The following is an 18837-nucleotide window of genomic DNA, read 5'->3' as shown; positions in this document are numbered from 1 at the left end:
TTGTATGTAAGTAGAAGTTCCTTTACAGTAAGGTCTCAATTTTTGAAAAAATCATGCAACTCCAACTCCACTTTTAGTATCTCATGCTGTATGGACAAAATGATGGAGAAATTTTACTTTTGTGAATCTCATAACCAACATTACTAAATACTTATGTGAGGCAGTTTAAAACTCAATATTTTGTCATTATCTTATAATCTTTGTCAACCGTTACAAAATCTGAGGATTGAGACAATCTCTCCTTTTATTTATTTCTTCACTGCAAGCAGTACTCACATAATCTGTTTGTTTCTGTATATATACCAAGATATCAATGATGATTCACATTTCGGAGAACCCTACTTCCTTGCCCAAAAAAAGGTATGCTCAATTTTTCCCTTTCGATTAACTCGTCTTTCTTTTTCTTGGCATTGATTGTTCTACTTATATGTGTTTGAGAAATTGAATGAAAATGCTTTTGAGGAATTTGCGTTGTTATGGGTTTAGTTTCTTTTCTTTTTTATCATGGATTGTTCTGCTTCTTTTTTTTTTTTTAATCTCTCAAGATTTTTGTGAGTGTATCTATTTGGTTGAATGAGGAATTCTGATGTTATTGAATTTTTTAAAGCATTTACTGGTGTTTGAGAAATTCCATTCAAAGAAATTGAATGAAACTGATTTTTGAGAAATTTTCTTTGTTTTCTATTAAAGGATTTAACGGGTGATTCTGTATTTTTTGTCAAACCTTAAACATATATGTGAAGCACACACTTCATAGTTGTCTGTATAGCACCTACAGGTAGCTATTATTTTTTATGTTTACACACATTGAATTGACTCGTTCTTTGGGCATAGATTGTTGATAGATAGTTCTATATTTTTGTTCTCTCTCAAGATTTTTATGTGTCTATGTCTTTGGGTGAATGGAGAATGGTGATTTTACCTAAATTTTTAAAAACATTTGAGAAATTCCACTTGAAGGATATGAATGGAATTGCATTTGACAAATTTTCATTCATTCTTTTAAAGATTCTTATGGGTATAGGTTCTTTTGCGTTGTGTGTGATCTTGTGCTTGGACATGAAATTGATGGAAACCTTTTACTTTGTTGAGTTTTTGGAGTTTTCAGATTTTCAATAGAGGTAGCATAGATGGAGCATTCAAGCGAAGACTAAAAGCAATGTGGTACGGATAAGTTCATGTTATCTGTTACTATTTTTCAAGCCTGTAGTAAAATTTAAAAGTGTGATATTGCATGGATTGACTCTGTTCTCGAGGAACTATTGTATTTCTAAGCTTCATGCTTCAAGCGGCAATAAGACTACTAGGGTAAGAGAGAAGTAATGGAAGATCCATTCAAAGAGATCTTAGAATTAGAAAGAAAGATGCAAAGGTCGTAGTTACTTTCTTTACATCATGTGAAGCCTAGAAGGATATGAAATATATAAACACAAGACAATATATTCACTTTGGTACTTGATGCCTCAAACCAAAGACATCTTTTTGTTCCCTTTCTTTTCTCATTTCTCTCTTCTTCTTTTTAGAGGATGTAAAGTTGCCCTATTCAGTAGGATTTCTTATTTCTCTCCATGAACTAGATGTTAGTTACAACAAGATTACCGAATTACCAGATTCCATCGGATGCTTGAAGAAGCTCCAGAAGCTGAGCATAGAAGGCAACCGCCTTGTTTCTCCTCCACCGGAGGTAGTGGAGCAAGGGATACCTGCAGTTAAGCAATACTTGTGTGAAAAGATAAATGGAATGTATGACAAGTCCTCTAAGATACCCTTTGAACTTTTGTTGTTTCTTGAAGTTTCGATCAGTGTTGCTACTTTCGCATGTTACTAATAGACATGACTCATGAGTGATTCGGCAATGCAGTGCATATCTAGGAAAACAGTTGATATGGAATGGATAGATTCGAGTAGAAAGTGAAGATGATTAAAATGAAAAGTTTCACTTGTATACACAAGCCGGCTATTACACTCGAGTGTAATTGTGTATATAAAGTTAAATAAGAACTCGAGTTCACCTTTATAAGAGGATGAAAGATAGTATAAGTAGCTATTGAAGTAGTGAATGAAGTATGGGGTATTGTGAGTAATAGTATTCTCATACAAGTAGTGAATTCCTTCCACATGTGAATGGATTCCTATGTGGGGCTTGTAAAACCTTAAAGATAAGTTCTTGATGCTCACAGGTCACATGAACTATTTGTTTTAGGAATTTTGAATCCATGCATCCGAGATACAAGTATTTGGACCTGTCAGATACATGCATTCGGGGACCAAATCTGACATGAATGATAATTTTTATAAAACTCAAAAAAAGACAAATATTAGGTCTTAAACTAATAAGATTCGTGTTATTTGCCTTTTTTTATGGCCCAGCTAAATATAAATTATCCTAAACACATAATGCCAGAAAATGCCCTTTATGACCCAAATATGCACATTAATGACCTCTTGTCTGCTTAAAATCATTCAATCGTATTAATAAGTAAAATGCATACCAACAAAGAGCATGTTAATATTTCATTGTTAGTTTGTTCAGGAAAGAATGTCAATTTTTTAAAAAATTTGAAACTAATTTAATTTAAACTTCATCTTTACCCTAGGAATAGGTTTTTATTGTCACATAAATATTATGAAATATTTAAAATCATAAATTTCAATGGGTTTACAATCACACGAGTTTTATGACATAGGATGATTTTCTTACTTAATCATCAACTTTTTTCTATCTCATCGAGAATGATCAATATTGTTTTCACTTTTCCTTTAGCTTAACTCGAATTCTCAACATATTTGATAATTGAGGTGCTCCACCTCTTAAGCAATCCTCACATGTCTTAAATTTCTAATCTATTATAACTTAGACACATAAACTAAAAAATATTTTCCATCATATTTATCGCCATGTAAATATACAAATAAAATTTAAAGCGCTTCAAATAAGATGGTACTTCACAATCCACCTTGAAGATTTTTGTTATATTAGTCAAGTATTGTTATCCACAATCAAAACCTTTTATAATGAAAATGGATAATAATGATATGTTTCTTAAAAGATTAGAATCCACCGTTATCTTTGAAAAAATATTTTAATATATGCACAAAGAAAAGTAAACACACAATTGTGATGTAAAATTATAAAAAAAAAAAAGGTCAAGAATGAGGGTGTAGATAAATAGGATAGGAAAGGACAGTACGGATAAATACGTACACTACAAGAAATTTTTTTTGATGATATGGATATAATATGTAATTTAGGAAAATAACATAAATACACAATTTAAGATATCATGATTTTTAAAATTTTCTATCATTAAAAGAATGACAAAATCTCTCTCAGATACATCTCTATCCCCTCTGGAATACATCTCTCTCATTAAGTTATGTATCATTTGAACGGACATCCAAAGCGTGTATGCGAAAACAATAAAAAAATTCGCAATTTTTATAATTGAGAAAACTTTAAGGATAGTGTAAGTTTCCCAATTTATAATCTCCGTTCTTATTTAAGTTTCTTAGTTTTACTAAACATAAATTTTAAAAATAATATATTTTATTGAAATTTTATAATTTTAAATTTGTCATAAAAATATTAAAAAATAAACACTCATCAAATATTTTTAAATAATATGATACTCATTATGAAACAAAATTCAACACATTAAAAGTACAACAAAAAAAGGACGCCGTATTTGACATTATCTACGCTTTTAAAGTCAAACCTTTTTTTTAATGTGCAAAGAAAATCGTGCCCGTGATTATCGGTCAAATATTGTTATATTTTAATTTAATTGATTAAAGTAAGTAAATCTAGTAGTAGTTGGGAAGCTTTATCAAATGATGGAACTTGTCTGTATTTAATATTTTTCCAAAAAAAGAGGTAAATAATTATTTCCTTCATTTGATTTAATATGTTAAAATATTTTTTCTAATCATATAAAGTAATGAAGAATTACACATGTTGGCCAATTGAATTAAAATATGTTGCTTGCTTCCTTCCCTTTTGGGTTCCTTCCCTATTTTAAATATTAGTTATTGTTATAAGCTAAAGTTAAAAGTAGAAATTAGAAAAAAATAAAAAATAAAAAATAAACAACTCATATAGAGAGCAAGATAGAACTTTTTTCCAAGTATATTTAAGTGTTTTTAGTATCACATCTCATGTCTCTATTTATACTATTACATAGATGATAGAGGAAAAACCATAAAAGAAATGTCTTAAACAAGACAATACTCATTGATATCATGGGAAAAGATCGTGAGTGAGGTTCTGGATGTTAGTATGTTACGATATATTGTTAACTATGCCTTTTGATATAGTATTATTTATTTAATAATGGACCGTTTGGTTAAATTATTCATGTATTAATTTTATACCATGTTTGGTTGTAAATAAATCAAAATTATTCATGTATAAATTTTATACAATGTTGGTTGGTGTGTCTCCAAATGTTGTATAAAAATTATTCATGTATTGATTTATGNTTTAAATATTAGTTATTGTTATAAGCTAAAGTTAAAAGTAGAAATTAGAAAAAAATAAAAAATAAAAAATAAACAACTCATATAGAGAGCAAGATAGAACTTTTTTCCAAGTATATTTAAGTGTTTTTAGTATCACATCTCATGTCTCTATTTATACTATTACATAGATGATAGAGGAAAAACCGTAAAAGAAATGTCTTAAACAAGACAATACTCATTGATATCATGGGAAAAGATCGTGAGTGAGGTTCTGGATGTTAGTATGTTACGATATATTGTTAACTATGCCTTTTGATATAGTATTATTTATTTAATAATGGGCCGTTTGGTTAAATTATTCATGTATTAATTTTATACCATGTTTGATTTGTAAATATAATTAAAATTATTCATGTATAAATTTTATATAATGTTTGGTTGGTGTGTCTCCAAATGTTGTATAAAAATTATTCATGTATTGAATTATGTGGTGTTTGGTTGTATTTTTGTCATTCTACATAGCTAATACTCACATAACTTATGAGGAAATCTATGTATAATTTTATGCGGGGTAGAAGGTGGAATAAGTTATGAGCAGAGGCGAATCTAGGATTTCAAGAAGACGGATGCACCATTGCCAGCGACGGTTTTCCCCTTTAAAAAAAAGGCAACTACTTTAGGCTTCCAAATTTGAAGGACCTCAATTATCTTAGCAATAATGGATATAACGTTTTCATAAGAAAAATATTAAATATCATTTGCAAAAAAAAATTATTAAGAGAAAAAGTTATTAGAAGAAATTTGATATACCTAGAGTACTACGTTGCAAGAAAGATTAAATGCATTGGTTATATGAATTATTGATTGAAAAATAATTATTAAAAGAATCCAATTATAAAAAAATATACAATTTTGCATCTCAAGAAATTTAAAAAGTAGACTTTATAAAAAGAAGGGAAAAAGGACAAATATATCCTCGAATTATCGTAAATGGTATGTATCCTTTCGTCATATTTTTGGGACATTGGTCCCCCTGCCCTAAAAAAACTAAAGCATATATTTCTTTCACTCTAACGGAAGACTAAATAGGGACACATGGCACAATCTTATCCGTCAATCCGATATATTAAATATCGAATCGACGGATAAGATTATGACACGTGTATATCCATTAGTATAAAGGGTATATATGCTCTAGTTTTTGGACGGCAGAGACACCAATGCCCCAAAAGTATGACGAAGGGTATCTGCATACCATTTACGATAGTTCTGGGGTATATATATCCCTTTACCCTAAAAAGAATATTATTTTTTCTTAAAAGTGTAAGGCTTCAGTTTGATTTTGTCTCAAACCACTTGTGTGTTTGAGTCGTCGTTGATCATTGCACGTAAGATAAGATCTAAAGTATTATAATTGATTTTGCTAGTTTGCTTACTAAGAATGGTGATTTCAGTTGAAAGAACGGAAAAGAAGGAAGAAATGGGTTTTTTCCGTTGGAAAATNTTGTCTCAAACCACTTGTGTGTTTGAGTTGTCGTTGATCATTGCACGTAAGATAAGATCTAAAGTATTATAATTGATTTTGCTAGTTTGCTTACTAAGAATGGCGATTTCAGTTGAAAGAACGGAAAAGAAGGAAGAAATGGGTTTTTTCCGCTGGAAAATTTGAGCGCTACTTCATGTTTTTTGTTAAATAAAATGCTTGCAATGGAACCTACTTTTAGATTATTATTTGTAAAAATAAGAATAGAAGTAATAAACAATGCTGCATTTTTTAATATCGATCTCTCAACCTCACAGTGGAAAACAAATACTCAAACCAGTGAGCCATCCAATTATTTGTGATCATGTGTTCATTTAGTTGCTATTTGATATATTTTACAAATTATACAAGTTGTTATATCGAATTTTGTCGGATGACCACGGGTTCAGGTGACCCATTTTTTTAACTTAAATTCGCCCCTGGTTATGAGGGTATTAGTTATACATGGATTAAAATAATAAAATTACATATTTACCCTTAATTTGTTTACTTAATTATTTATTTGTAAATAATAATGTATATTAAAATTAATTCACAAGATTAAGGAGTCATTTTTTTTTTTAAAAGGGACGCCCCTAACTCAATTTTTTTTAGTTTCGTGATTGCCTTCCCCCCCTACCCACTCACCCCCACAAACAAACCCAAAATTGTTTGCCCCCCATCCGAACTGTTGCATTTTATTATTTGTGCACATCAACCTATAAAATTATGCACCCCCACAAGGGCCTGTTGCATTTTATCTTGGATACAAGCTTTATAGTTTTTTATTTTTTAAAAAATGTATATTAATTTACAATAAATTAAACAATCAATAAGTAATACTATATATATATATTATAATTTCTACATAACTTAATCCTACATAACTAATATTTGTATAATTAATACCTACATAATCAATACCTGCATATCTAATACCTACATAACCAATATCTGCATAACTAATACCTGCATAACTAATATCTGCATAACTCTAACCAGTAACCAAACGGCCCCTAAATGTTTTATTTATTTAATCAATTCAATAAAATGTTACATTAAATAGATTATGATATATATGTCCTCAAGTGATAAAGTATATGATTTACAATATAGAGTTTAAACTTATATACGTAAGATTAAATTAACGATTCTTATAAGCTAAGTACTAAAAGATTATCTATTATGCAATACCAACAATTGCTTACCAAAATATTAGGGAGGATCAACTATTGGACCATTAAATTTCTATTATCAATACTGTGTTATCTCAATTCAAGTTTATTGATCTCAAATCTTTGTTCAACCAACAAAAGTCATAAAACTTGTCCATATGTCATGTCTATTTTTATTCTATACAACAATAATATGGTAAAACTAAGTAATTTTGTATTCTGATATCATAATCGTTCACTTTTTGTAATAAATTTTTTATATTTTAAGGTTCAAATTTGAAATCTCTTATAAGGTAAAAATATTCTTACCATTCTATACTATACAACTCGTTGGTCATTGTATTATCATATCACAATTCATAAAGCAAGTATTATTATTTAGGTCCACAACAATTTGTGTAATCAGTGTATTGAAAATTTTAATATCTTAATTAGTTGACTATTTAAATTTTTATTTTATTGATGAATTTAATTCTCCATCTTATAATCCTCATTGTCTGCTACCCCTAACATTTAAAAAAAGAAATAGAAATAAAAGAGAAATGTAACAGATGGATCAAACAATTCCTTAAATCAACATGTGCAGCATGTCTCCTTAACAAATTAAAAAACAATCAATAGTAGTACTTTAATTGTAACCATGAAATGAGAATTTAAGTACGTGTTCGAGCATGGGATTTTATCTTGTGATTTAAAATTATGAGATGAAATTAGTATTTATATAAGTGATTTCATCTCAGGGTGAAATTTCAAATTTTTCAAAAAACTTATTTGAGAATTTCATATTTTTTAAATATAAAAATTAGTCCACAAATTTATATTTTGTAAAAAAATACCCATCATTTTATATTTACCGATCGTTTATTTTACATGTAAACAAAATTTATAATTAGTATGATTACCCTTACAAGTTACAAGCCTTTAAATCACCATTAATGAACATGAGTTCAATAAAAAAAAAGTGTTGTACAGTATAATTCATGTTCAATATTTACTTTTTAATTAAAATATTGATAAAAAAAATGTTGCAATTTTGGTAGTTCACAGTTTATGCAGTTTTTATGTTTACGAGCAAAAAAATACAATTTAAAAATTCAAATTACATGTTCAAACAAAACTTTACTTTGCTCTCATGATTTCATATAATTTCAACTCACATGACCAAACATGTTCTTAATGTCAGTTGATTGACTATATAGACATTCATCAAGACCTCGATGAGAGTTCAATTTCCACCTTGAATTTCTTCCTCATTTTTTTTTTCTACCCTCACTTTTAGTATAAGTAAAAACAAAATTAAAAATTGTTCCCTCGAAATTTAGTGCTAAGCATATAATGTCTATCACTTTCAAAAACGTTTTGTTTATAAAATGATCATGTCTCTTAGCCGTTCTTTTTCTTTAAAACAAAACAAAAAAAAGTCAATGCTTTTTAAAAATGACAAAAAAGAAGAAAAGTCGTATCACATAATCCTTTTATTTTGGAAAATTATAAAATTATAAATAAATATTGCATAAACGACAGAATTTGATTCTTTTCCTAAAATAACTTGTATGACATAAAATCCAAGTCATCATTCATATATATACAAAAATAAAATACTATCCCATTTTTTCTCCTCTCCATTCCCTATAAGTGTTTGTGTCACCACACACAAAGTAACGACCCCTCAATTTGTCAATAAACAAATAATAGGATTAGTTAATTAACAAAGGAAGAAGAAGATTATGGAATTTCAATGATGATTTGTGTTAGGATTAAGAGATCATGAAGATGAGGATGGAATTAGTTGAACCACGACGACAACAACAACGACAAGAAGAAAAAGGAGTCTTTGAGAGGAAGAGTAGTAGGGGAAAAAGTACAAGAAGAAAGATGACAATTAGTATTGTTGAAGAAGAAGAAGAAGAGAGCCCAAAGATTGTGGATCTAAGTGGCATGTCATTAGATTCTCTTCCTGTAAATCCTACAATCAATTTGGGAGCTATATCCAAATTACATATTTCCAACAATAATCTTCAGGTTAGTTAGTTTTCGTACACCTCAATTAATTTTTGTGAAATATATGTTACCTTCTATCAGCAATAAGCAATATGTACTAGATGACTCTGTTCATAGAGGTTAGGATAGATGAATAAATTCACTTAGTTTTTTTTTTTTTTTTTTGTCTTCGCTAGAATTAATTGAACAACCACTTCGATGATCACTATGTGCTATCGTGAATTATTTATTTATGAGAATTTTATTCATGATAGAATATTTTTAATCTTTGATTGGAAATTAAGTGAAAATATCTTCTTTTTGAAATAAGTGGTGGCTAAAGTATTTGATATGAAGATAAGATAATTATGAAGAAAAATGTTTTAGTCAAAATCGAGTGAAGTTATTTTTTTCATTTTGACTGGAGGCGAACTAGTTGATTGCTTTGAATTGTATCAGCAACACAAGGACACTATTAAAAACACTAGTTGATTGCTTTGAATTGTATCAGCAACACAAGGACACTATTAAAAATTTTATTGCATTTCATAAATGTACGATTAATTATATATTAGTTTATGTCGATATTAATAGGTGGATGTGCACTACCTATATAGGTGGATCTGCCTCTATGACCAAAGAATATTTTACTAAAAATATTTTCTGACAAGCAGTCACGACTAATATTTTGGAAAACATTAATTTTTCAATCATACCAAATACAGTCGTTGCTTCCATTATTAGTTGCTCTTGGTTCCTTGTACTTTCACAAATATTTAGTTTTGTTTAATTTCTTCCATATTTATGGAAAGAAATATATTTATCATTTACCTTTCTTCTATTTTACGCAACAATAGTTATTATATGTTTCCTAGTTTTCAATTTGTTTATTCAGTGTTGAGTTGATATTGAGTTTCAAAAGGTGGATAATTTTTTTATTGTTATAGTCCTAAACTAAAAATATGTAAAATGTATCAAAATATTTTTTAATTTTGTGGTTTTAAACATATCTTGTGGAAAGTTAGAATTAAAGAGGTGTCAAAATAAGAATTTAATGTACTACTATATTTTCTTAAAATATTCCCCTTTACTTGATAATGAGTCGTTTATGTGAACTATACAGTATAATATTTTTAGGAATAAAATGCAGTACTATTTTATTCTGTGTTTAATACAAAACAAACAATATAAATTTTAACGGATCAAATTAAATCCAAATCAACCGTCCTAACGTCATATTTTGTCGTTCATCATTATTGTAAATTGACCCAATAGTAAGGATAAAGTCTTGTATAAGTTTATTTTTTACTTCATTGATACATTTTAAAAAATATATATATATAACAACTTGATAGGTTTTCCAATTATTCGTATTAAACGCTATAGTATATTTTTCTGGTTGTTATATGTATGTGTGGATTGTGGATTTACTTAAATATAATTGACAAAATTTGACAAAACACGATAGTACATAACGTAACAACATTTTCGTTAATTATATATCCCGTCTTTGTTTATAGTCTAATACAATGTATATGTCTCTCATTGTGTTTTACAATGTGTATGTGTCTCACTCGTCTCTCTTCTTCAATGTATTTGTATTTTATAATGTATATGTGTCTCACAATTTCAATTATAAGTACCATACAAATATCTGATACACAGATACGTCGACGGTTTATATTTTTTTTCATATCAATGTATTTATTTCATATATGTATCGATTTTAAGTAGCATGAATTGTATCATAGATTAACACTTTATCATTTTACTCTCTATGTCCAACAATAGTTGTCCACTATTGACTTGGCATACCCCTTAAGAAAGAATAAATAATAGGGGTAATATTACTATATTATCTTTTGACTTTATTAAATTTAATGTTTTGAGAAATGTGTTAGATGATAAATAGTATTTAACAGTAAGGGTAAAATAGATCTCTTGATTTTCTTAATTGGACAAGTATTATTGAACAACTATTTTTAGTAGGAAAAATGACAAATATACCCTCGAACTATCGTAAATGGCTTGGAGATACCCTTCGTCATACTTTTAGGACATTGGTGCCCTGTCGTCCAAAAAGTAGAGCATATATATCCTTTATACTAATGGACATACACGTGTCACAATCTTATCCAATGACCCACATTTATTAAATATCGAATCGACAGATAAGATTGCGCCACGTATCCCTATTTAGTCTTCCGTTAGAGTGAATGGCATATATGCTTTAGTTTTTGGATGGAAGGGGCACCAATGTCCCAAAAGTATGACGAATGATATCTGCATATCATTTACGATAGTTCGGGATATATTTATCCTTTTTTCCTTTTTAGTATAGCGAACAACACACTATTGTTGGACAGAGAAAGTACTAGACACAATGATTTTAGGGTAAGTCACATTCTTATTTGGTTGGACGATTTTCAATTATCATGTATCACTTGTGTATATAAATACACAAACACACATCTGTATCTCTTCAAAGTTCCACTCATCTGCCATAGATACATAAATACATTGATACACATATATATCTCGTCAAAGCTAAGCACTCAATTGTATTATATCATGGATGCACATTTACATATATACACAAATACACACACACACACACACACATATATATATATATATCTTAAAAAATTTCCACTCGTCTTTCATGGATACAAAAATACACATCCATAGATACGCAATACACATATATATCTCCTCAAAACTACTCACTCATTTGCAATAGATGCACAAAAATATAGATACACTTATACATTGATATACATATGTATCTCCTCAAAGTTGCACTCTAATTTGCCATAGATGCACAAATACATATAGTCCCTCTCTAAAGCGAGAGTGGGGCGAGTGGCGAATTTTCTAGGAAAAAGGGAAATCTCATTGAGTTATGTAATTTTTTAAAACTATAAATAGGTTGAGTAGATATATATACTAGCTATGCTTGATTAATTATGCAATTTTTCATGTATAATTCTCACTTCATTGTTTTTGTTGACAGAGTATACCAGAGTCTTTAACAGCAAGACTACTTAACTTGGTTGAGTTAGATATGCATTCAAATCAGCTCAACTTCATTCCTAACTCAATAGGTTGCTTATCAAAGCTCAAACTTCTTAACATTTCTGGGAATCTCCTTCTTTCGCTCCCTAAAACTATCGAGAATTGTAGGTTAGTCATCTAAACATTTCTAATCCATAACATTATCACTACACAAAAGAGATATTTAGCAGCAATTGAGTTACTGTCATTGCATTCAAAGTCGCTAAAGCCTTTAGAACATAAGTATAACCTTTTCTTCCTACTTGCAGATCATTGGAAGAGTTGAATGCCAACTTCAATATGCTTACTCATTTACCGGACACCATTGGATTTGAGCTCATAAATCTCAAGAAGCTATGCATAAATTCAAATAAAATAGCATACCTTCCTTACTCCACCTCCCACTTGACCAACCTTCGCGTGTTAGATGCTAGGCTAAACTGCCTTAGATCACTCCCCGATGATCTTGAGAACCTAATCAACCTTGAAATCCTTAACGTTAGTCAAAATTTCCAGTACCTCTCAAAGTTGCCCTATTCAGTAGGATTTCTCATTTCTCTTCATGAACTAGATGTTAGTTACAACAAGATTACTGAATTACCAGATTCCATCGGATGCTTGAAGAAGCTCCAGAAGCTAAGTGTAGAAGGCAACCGCCTTGTTTCTCCCCCACCGGAGGTAGTGGAGCAAGGGATACGTGCAGTTAAGCAATACTTGTGTGAAAAGATAAATGGAATGCATGACAAGTCCCCTAAGAAGAAGTCATGGTTTGGAAAGCTAGCAAGATGTAGCACATTTAGTGGTGCTAACATACCAAGAGATGATAGAGAGGACTTTGGTGTTCCAAGCAATCGTACTATCGATGCAATTGCCTCACCACGATTTATGGGAATGCTTTCTCCTCGTCGTCTTCTATCTCCAAAAACCTACTTCTCCAAATAAGGGACATTGCAATTTGCTTGGTAGCTCTTAGCTTGTTTTCTTTTACGTTTGAAATCGTGCAATGTGTGCTAGATCAAGCTGTACATTATGTTCTGTAGATTTTGTTGTCTTTGAGATTGTACAGATTTTCATAGATGATTAGCCTCATGAGTCATGGGTATGTTTGAGGGTAACAATGCTCATTAGAGGTACAAATTTACCCGAACAGAGTGTTTATATCAAATCATATGAATAATTACATCGAATCAAAATTTGTTATCATAACAAACTAACAATATCACTTGTACAAAAACTCATTTTGTTCATTAATTATCAAAACTCAAAAAAAAAATCTTACATAAACAGAACCATTTAAAAAGCCCCAAAAAAACAGAACAAGACTCTTAGAAAGCAAACAGAACAAATGAAAAACTTCAAAAAATCACAAATTATGAATTAGTTTCTTGCACTTGCGATTCATTTCTTTGCAAATCCGATTCACTTCTCCTATTAAACGACCATTCTCTAATGGTAGACAAAACTGGCTTCCATGCTCGCGATTTATTTGATCTTTCTCCAAATTTGCACGAAGTTGTGTTAGTTGCACCACTTTTAGCTATGCAACTAAGTTTTCTAGCTATTGGAACTAAATCCATTGGAGAAACACTTGATTGAAATAAGGATTTAGGCAATAAATAGTAAATATGACCTTGTTCTAACTTAGTATCAGGGTTGAGAGGCTTTGAAGCAGCAGATAAAAGTTGGGCATGAGTGAAGACAAAGTGTTTTTGAGATTTTGCCATGAGTTCATGTACACTAATAGGATGATCAAAATCCTCTACATGACCATTCAAATGTACAACTCTAATAGTCTTTAATATATCACAAGATTTGGGAGAAAAACAACAATATGTTATTTTGTACATATTGTTAATTATTTCCTTCTTTCTCTCTAGCTAGTGTGTAAAAGAGCTCCTAAAGAAGATGTCCTTTTATATAAGGGGAAAGATGGTGCTGAAACCGGGTTGTGGTGCGGTAGTGGGTTTGCTCCACCCTAAATCATGCATCTCGTGTTCGAGCTCTGGGTATAGAGAAAATCTCATTGGGAGCGTCATTCCCGAATGAGCCCTGCAGTGCACAATCCGAATTTAATCTAAGCTCCAATGCAGACTCCAAATACTGAGTGGGAAATCAAAAAAATGGTGGTNTGAGAGGTTTTGAAGCAGCAGATAAAAGTTGGGCATGAGTGAAGACAAAGTGTTTTTGAGATTTGGCCATGAGTTCATGTACACTAATAGGATGATCAAAATCCTCTACATGACCATTCAAATGTACAACTCTAATAGTCTTTAATATATCACATGATTTGGGAGAAAAACAACAATATGTTATTTTGATGTACATATTGTTAATATTTTCCTTATTTCTCTCTAGCTAGTGTGTAAAAGGGCTCCAAAGAAGATGTCCTTTTATATAAGGGGAAAGATGGTGTTGAAACCGGGTTGTGGTGCGGTAGTGGAATTGCTCCACCCTAAACCAGACATCTTGGGTTCGAGCTCTGGGTATGGAGAAAATCTCATTGGGAGTGTCGTCCCCGAATGGGCCCTGCAGTGCACAATCCAAATTTAATCTAAAACTCTAATGCAGACTCCAAATATCGAGTGGGAAACCAAAAAAAAATGGTGGTGGGCTAGAGTTGTGGAGATAGATGATGAGAACACGCTATTTAAGTTAGGAATTTTTTTATTTGCTTCAAGGCTTATGTGATGCTCCCAATAGGATTTTCTTCATATTCAAGGTTCAAAACTGAGACTTCTGATTAAAGATGGAGCAGTCTCATTTGCACCATATTATGTTGGTAGCTAAATATTATTATTAACTTCAATATATAATATTTTTCATTAACCATACACTATTTTTTTGAAGAAAAATACATGGCGTAGTCTTTGGGGTTGACGGAGTCTAGAGAAAATATACAAAAATGCAATCATTATCGTGATAGTCAGTATTGGGACGCCACTTCATATGTCGCTTTAGGATTTAAGTAATATATTATAGGTATATATTGATTTTTTATACTAACGGTGGATAATAATTTATAATAACATACTCCGCTAATTTCAATTTATGTGAAATATTTGACTGAATATAAAATTTAACCAAAAAAAATAATNGTAATATATTATAGGTATATATTGATTTTTTATACTAACGGTGGATAATAATTTATAATAACATACTCCGCTAATTTCAATTTATGTGAAATATTTGATTGAATATAAAATTTAACAAAAAAAAATAATGAATGTTCAAACTTATGATCTACTAAAATTCATAGATATTTATGTTGCAAAAAATTATCTCATTGAAGTTGTTTAAAAAGTGGTAGTCACCCATCGTATGTTCTTAGGACTATGACATTTATATCACTCCAAACTTTGGAAAATAGGTCTCCCCTTGACTAGTAAAAAGGAGAAAAGAAAATGTGATATTTTATTTGGGAACACGTAGTTGAAACTTGGAAGGTCCAAAACCAAAAATTAGGATAGGATGTTAGGTAGCAAATTCACCAATATGTGATAAGAGGTTGAAAGACCTTGACTCTCTAGAGGAAGACTCGACTAAAAACAGTCATTTGATAGAGTGTATTGGAGAAAATAATAATTGTATTAGTTTGGTGTATTACTGATATCGTGTTTGGTACACTTTTCTAATCTATGCATAACTAATGCTTGTATTAGTAATACACTCTATTGTGTATTGAAAAGTGTATTACTATTCACAAATTTCTATGCATTAGTAATGCAATGGGTTCTAATGCATGCATTAGCATTGTTAAAGACATAATTGTCCCACAAAAATCTTTTCACTATATTTGTGGAGGGTATTTTTGTAAATAATTTTTTTTTAATGCAATTCATGTTATTTTTAGTACATCAAACCAAACATTGCATAAAAAAATCTCAAGCTTAACTAATACAATCATAACTAATGCAAACATTACTAATATACTATAATTTGCATTATTTTTATACACTCTACCAAACGACCCTTTAGACTTCTTCAATAAATCCTGGAATAAGACAACAATTTCATGATTGTGATGAATTAATAATAAAAATACAAGGAAACAAAATATAGATAAAGACGTTGGGGGGAGAGATTTTATTTCTCTTGAAATTGATATTCTAATGAACAAATTTAATTTTTCTTATATATTGAAGAAAAAAAGTTGTTATAATATTGAGCCCGTAATTCGTATAAGGAACAAATATATTTTATATGTTCCTTCATAAGTTACTGGCATTGTGTTAAGTAAAGCATGTGCAGTAATAAAACAATATTATAACGTGGAAAATCCTGGTTCATGATAGGTAAAATATCATGATCTGCACATTTGTAAGATTTAACTCAACTTCAATAAATTCTAAGCTAACGATTTTATATTACAATACATGCATGTAATCCTATGAACTAACTCTAATTCCTATGAATCAACAATCACTATGAGTCTTCAAGTTGCCCCTACTGGAAGAATAACTTAAGCTATGAAAGAAAAAAGATTACAACTCGATAATTAATGATCTTGGACATATTTATATGCCTAAGAGGCAAATAACACCCATACTTTAGCCAAGTTTAAGGTATATGTCCCATTTTATTGATAGTGTTCAAGTCGTGTTAGTGCATTATGATAAACCAATGTCATTAGTGATTGTAGGTTGGGAAACAGAGAAAAAGACACAAAAGTGAAAGCACATGAAGTGGAGTTGAATCCGATCACAAAGCACAAAGGACGAAAGGTCAAAGGATAAAAGGAAGTTCAAAGTGAGAAAAACTCTAGCTTGGTATCCCCTCCACGTCGCATAGAGGGAATTTATTATTTCACACTCGATGACTGCTGAGACAAAAAAACACGTATGCTTTCTGCGTCAAGGAGAGGAATAGTTCAGGAAATTGTGAAAAAGCAATGCACCTCCGCGTCGTGGAGGTGGAGCTCAAATTTATGCCGACTTTTTTCAAACTATAAATAGACTTGGATTTTATTGTTTCAAATATTCTCTTTTTTTGGCTTTTGGAAAACGACGACTAGGAGAACTTTACTTCAAATTTAGGGTTCATTCATACTCTTTACTTTTATCGATTTCTCTTATGATTATTAAATACTTGAAGATTGAAAATCACATTATGAGTAGCTAAATTCCCTAGGATTATGGCTACAAGATGATTGTGTATTATCGAACTTTAGGGATTGAAGTTGGTTATCACATAAATTACTCTTTTGGTCTTGATTTGGTATTTCATAATTGGCCGCCATTGAAATAAACTTATTGGCTAAATTGAACTCGGGATAGGGATAGGAGGACAGAATGTGGGACAAAAGAAGCATGATCTTCTTTAGAAACTAGGGTTGATTTGTATATAGAATAGGATATACCTAGAGACTTTGCTTGATTATAAAACTAGATGAAAATGTAATGCTCGGCAATTGGCTCATTCTATCCCCGTTCAACGATGTAGTTAGACTGTCAATTGCGGTAGATGATTAGAGGTAGGGACATCATGATCATACATTTAACCCTGTAAATCAGTGATTTGCCAACCAATTAAAGTTCATAAAAGAATATATTATACTTGAAATCAAAGGATATAATTATATTTGTTTATATATTGTATTCATTAATATAAATTGTATTCATTGATACAAATTGAATATACATAAATTTTATATATATATTTGTATTTGTATTTGTTGATATAATTGTATTCGTTAACACAAATTAATTGTGAATCACACTTACATGCATATTTATGTATCTGGTATGATTCACGTGTATCTTGGATATAGATTACATAGGAGAGTACGCAATAAATAGTAAATATGACCTTATTCTAACTTAGTATCAGGGTTGAGAGGCTTTGAAGCAGCAGATAAAAGTTGGGCATGAGTGAAGACAAAGTGTTTTTGAGATTTGGCCATGAGTTCATGTACACTAATAGGATGATCAAAATCCTCTACATGACCATTCAAATGTACAACTCTAATAGTCTTTAATATATCACATGATTTGGGAGAAAAACAACAATATGTTATTTTGATGTACATATTGTTAATTTTTTTCCTTATTTCTCTCTAGCTAGTGTGTAAAAGGGTTCCCAAAGAAGATGTCCTTTTATATAAGGGGAAAGATGGTGCTGAAACCGGGTTGTGGTGCGGTAGTGGAATTGCTCCACCCTAAACCAGACATCTTGGGTTCGAGCTCTGGGTATGGAGAAAATCTCATTGGGAGCGTCATTCCCGAATGGGCCCTGCAGTGCACAATCCGAATTTAATCTAAGCTCTAATGCAGACTCCAAATATCGAGAGGGAAACCAAAAAAAAATGATGGTGGGATAGAGTTGTGGAGATAGATGATGAGAACACGCTATTTAAGTTAGGAATTTTTTTATTTGCTTCAAGGCTTATGTGACGCTCCCAATAGGATTTTCTTTATATTCAAGGTTCAAAGCTGAGACTTCTGATTAAAGATGGAGCAGTCTCATCACTGCACCATAATATATGTTGGTAGCTAAATATTATTATTAACTTCAATATATAATATTTTTCATTAGCCATACACTATTTTTTTGAAGAGAAATACATGGCGTAGTCTTGGGGGTTGACGGAGTCAAGAAAAAATATACAAAAATACAATCATTACCGTGGTGGCCAATATTGGGACGCCA

The 18837-nt window shown here is 30.5% G+C and overlaps 1 protein-coding gene and 1 long non-coding RNA gene across 2 annotated transcripts; one reads left to right on the top strand and one right to left on the bottom strand.

The window, feature by feature from the left end:
- Window positions 1-8757: 8757 nt before the first annotated feature.
- Window positions 8758-13293, top strand: LOC125862219 (plant intracellular Ras-group-related LRR protein 6-like). Its single transcript, XM_049542246.1, has 3 exons — window positions 8758-9177; window positions 12149-12318; window positions 12459-13293. Exons 1-3 carry the CDS (start codon window positions 8923-8925, stop codon window positions 13129-13131), a joined length of 1098 nt encoding a protein of 365 aa, XP_049398203.1. The 5' UTR covers window positions 8758-8922; the 3' UTR covers window positions 13132-13293.
- An 89-nt stretch (window positions 13294-13382) lies between these two features.
- On the bottom strand, window positions 13383-18242 carry LOC125862361 (uncharacterized). The gene is made up of 2 exons (XR_007446040.1): window positions 17998-18242; window positions 13383-13819 (listed from the first exon to the last, which is right to left on the bottom strand). It is a non-coding gene; the product is annotated as an uncharacterized LOC125862361 (long non-coding RNA).
- Between the last annotated feature and the right edge of the window lie 595 nt (window positions 18243-18837).

This window comes from Solanum stenotomum, chromosome 4, assembly GCF_019186545.1.
Source record: "Solanum stenotomum isolate F172 chromosome 4, ASM1918654v1, whole genome shotgun sequence".
Classification (NCBI taxonomy): Eukaryota; Viridiplantae; Streptophyta; class Magnoliopsida; order Solanales; family Solanaceae; genus Solanum; species Solanum stenotomum.
The sequence above is the reverse complement of the archived record's forward strand: the minus strand, read 5'-3'. Positions and strand labels throughout refer to the sequence as shown.

Bases quoted from the DNA above. Each gene is read 5' to 3' on its own strand.
- LOC125862219 (XM_049542246.1), top strand. From the start codon at position 8,923: ATGAAGATGAGGATGGAATTAGTTGAACCACGACGACAACAACAACGA. The intron at 9,178-12,148 runs GTTAGTTAGTTT...TTTTGTTGACAG, and splicing joins TTTCCAACAATAATCTTCAG to AGTATACCAGAGTCTTTAAC. The intron at 12,319-12,458 runs GTTAGTCATCTA...TCCTACTTGCAG, and splicing joins AAAACTATCGAGAATTGTAG to ATCATTGGAAGAGTTGAATG.